This window comes from Montipora capricornis, chromosome 13 (genome assembly GCF_036669925.1).
Source record: "Montipora capricornis isolate CH-2021 chromosome 13, ASM3666992v2, whole genome shotgun sequence".
Lineage (NCBI taxonomy): Eukaryota > Metazoa > Cnidaria > Anthozoa > Scleractinia > Acroporidae > Montipora > Montipora capricornis.
This window is the reverse complement of record NC_090895.1, coordinates 50,196,957-50,199,456: the sequence shown is the minus strand read 5'-3', so window position 1 is coordinate 50,199,456 and position 2,500 is coordinate 50,196,957. Positions and strand designations below refer to the sequence as shown.

The 2,500-nt window shown below is 40.7% G+C and overlaps 1 protein-coding gene across 1 annotated transcript in view; it reads right to left on the bottom strand.

The window, feature by feature from the left end:
- Nucleotides 1-2,500, bottom strand: part of LOC138030956 (protein ecdysoneless homolog) — a 14,495-nt gene that overhangs the window by 2,248 nt on the left and 9,747 nt on the right. Inside the window, exons 6-7 of the mRNA XM_068878811.1 lie at nucleotides 1,955-2,079; nucleotides 1,746-1,834 (exon numbers count right to left, since the gene is read on the bottom strand). Coding sequence (XP_068734912.1) covers nucleotides 1,746-1,834; nucleotides 1,955-2,079 — 214 coding nt within the window. The remainder of the gene's footprint in view (nucleotides 1-1,745; nucleotides 1,835-1,954; nucleotides 2,080-2,500) is intronic.

The window sequence follows — 2,500 nt, the reverse complement described above, 5'->3', positions numbered from 1 at the left end:
ACAGGTGCAGATGTTTTTGAAATAAAAATGAAAGGAGTTTTTCCTTTAACCACCTCCATAAGTCGCAAGCTGCCACGTTTTTTCGCGGTTCCTCATAAAATACGTATTGCGGGCGAAAAACCAACGACTCAGTAAAGAGATGCAAGGGACTGGTATGAGGAATGTAGCACGGTAACAACATGGCGGCTTGAGTGCGACAGGACGTGACTGGTGTTTCCATGGCTGAAATTTTCAACGAACTAAGGGGCTGATGGACTTCTTTATTACATTCGAGGTCAGATACATTTTCTCTCCAAAATGTCCACTTTCAAAAGCGAAAAATAATGCTTGACACCTACACAAGACCGCGCGGTCGTTGCTTTCTGGTATCCATAAAGATAAAGAAGTTCAAAACGTGCATTTTCAAGCGAAAATTTTTGGCGACCCCAACTTGCCAAATGGTGACTGAAAAACAGTTGGTGCCGATATAAAAAAGTTAATTTCGGACCCTGCCAAAGAGTGTAAGCTGTGGAGAGTACCAACAATTTTTGTGTCCCGATGACATAGTTCGTAGACAATCTTAATTGTTTATACTAATCTAACTCTGGCAACGATGACTTAAACTATGTGCCTGAAAACCCCGGGGATGAAAACATGTAGATTCCAAACATTTTAAATTAAATGAATGATTTTGGTGAATTCACTCCCTTCTACAGTAAAAGAAAAAAATCCGTGATGTGACCTTGTCCGTTCTGATCGGCTAAAGTACTTCGCTTTTCGTTTTACGGAAATCAGCTGAAGACCGATCACAACGAATACAATAGTGGCAAACGTCAGATTGAAATTTGCGCGGCTTTGCCAAAAGTCGAAGAAATGAAGAGGAGATTTTTTTGTTCTCAATGGTGACTCGAGGATACTCTTTGCAGGAGTCAAAACCTACGACCTTCCGATGACTAGTTCGGATGCTCTAACACTGGAGAGATTTCTTTTAATTTTTCGATGTTGACTCGGGGATAATCGGAAAAATCCGAGTGCTCCTTTGCAGGAGGGCAACAAAAAACATTCCGGTTGCAAGTTCGAATGATCTACCACTGAGCTGTAGAACACTTGGGGTTAACAGAAATAGCAAGAACGCGCCGTTGTTTTAGTCCTAGCAATATAACGCGACAATTGTCATCTGAACCGAGTTTAATGACCTATGCTCCCGTGACCCTCCAACAGCTCGGTGGTATTAGAATCCGAAATACAAATCGGCCGGCCGGAAGTTCGACTCGGCTGCTTAAGGAGCATACAAAAATTTGGTTTTATCGACGGAGTTGATAATGTAAATTGGTCACCGTACAGAGATTCTAAAAGCTGACGTTTCGAGCGTTAGCCCTTCGTGACGAAGGGCTAACGCTCGCGTCAGCCAATTTACATTATCAACTCCGTCGATAAAACCAAATTTTTGTGTACTACTTCCCCACCGACGCAGCACCACAGCTTCTTTAGAAACTACCCCCTTCATGCTTAAGGAGCACTCGGGTGTTTTCCAAGTATCCCAGAATCACAACTTCCATCTCACTGAGATTCAGTCAAAGAAAGTTGTTTGATTTCAGCTCAGTTTTTGCCTGTTCGCTACAGACCTTGAGTAAATTCTCAAAAGAGAGACGGAGACAAGACAGGATCAAAGAACCTTGAAGGCTTTATGAAAAGCACAAGCATATTGTTTGCCGCTACACATAAACGCCATGGTACATCTCTGCACTGACACGACTAATCCTTACCCTGGAAATTCTGCTCCTTCGTAGCTAGAAACTTTGTCCACGAATGACTTTAAACTGCGTGTTACTGAATCCAAGTCCACTGATGTTTCCTAATAGGAATAAAAAAAAAACAGAACAGGTTACAAACGGGAAGAATTAAAGACCAAACAAATTCGGACAAAATGTTTTTTTCAAAAGCATGGAAGTAATAACTTTTACAAAGCACTTACTCCCTTTTGTTCATTATTTTGAGCATGGGTTTCGCATTGAGTTCCATTCATCGACGAGTTTGGATCACTGTATTGTGAAAGTATCCCTTGTAAATCTTCTTCTGACAAATTTAACCAACTGTCATCTGCACATAATTTAATTCAAAATAAGATTCATTATTCACAAATCTCACGGTTTTTAAACGCAACCAATGTGTTCTGTCATGAGAGCAAAAATAAGAACTTGTGCCACAAAGATACAGTTGAGCGATGATTTAAAAAGGTGTCGATAATCTGGAGAATCCAGAAATGAAGTGTTAGCAAACCTCAAGAGAAAGCTAACCATTTTAAAATCAAGCACTAGACTTAACCACTATTCAGCAATGATTTCATATGTAGTAATTAGTGTTGGCAAATAATCGGCACAATTGTCAGCCACGCCCCAGTTGTTCAAAAGGTGGATAGCGCTATCCGCGGAATAAATTAGTATCCAGTGGATAAGTAATAGCGAAATCAATTGCGCTATCCAATGGATAGTGATTTATCCGGTTGATAGTGCTACGGTTG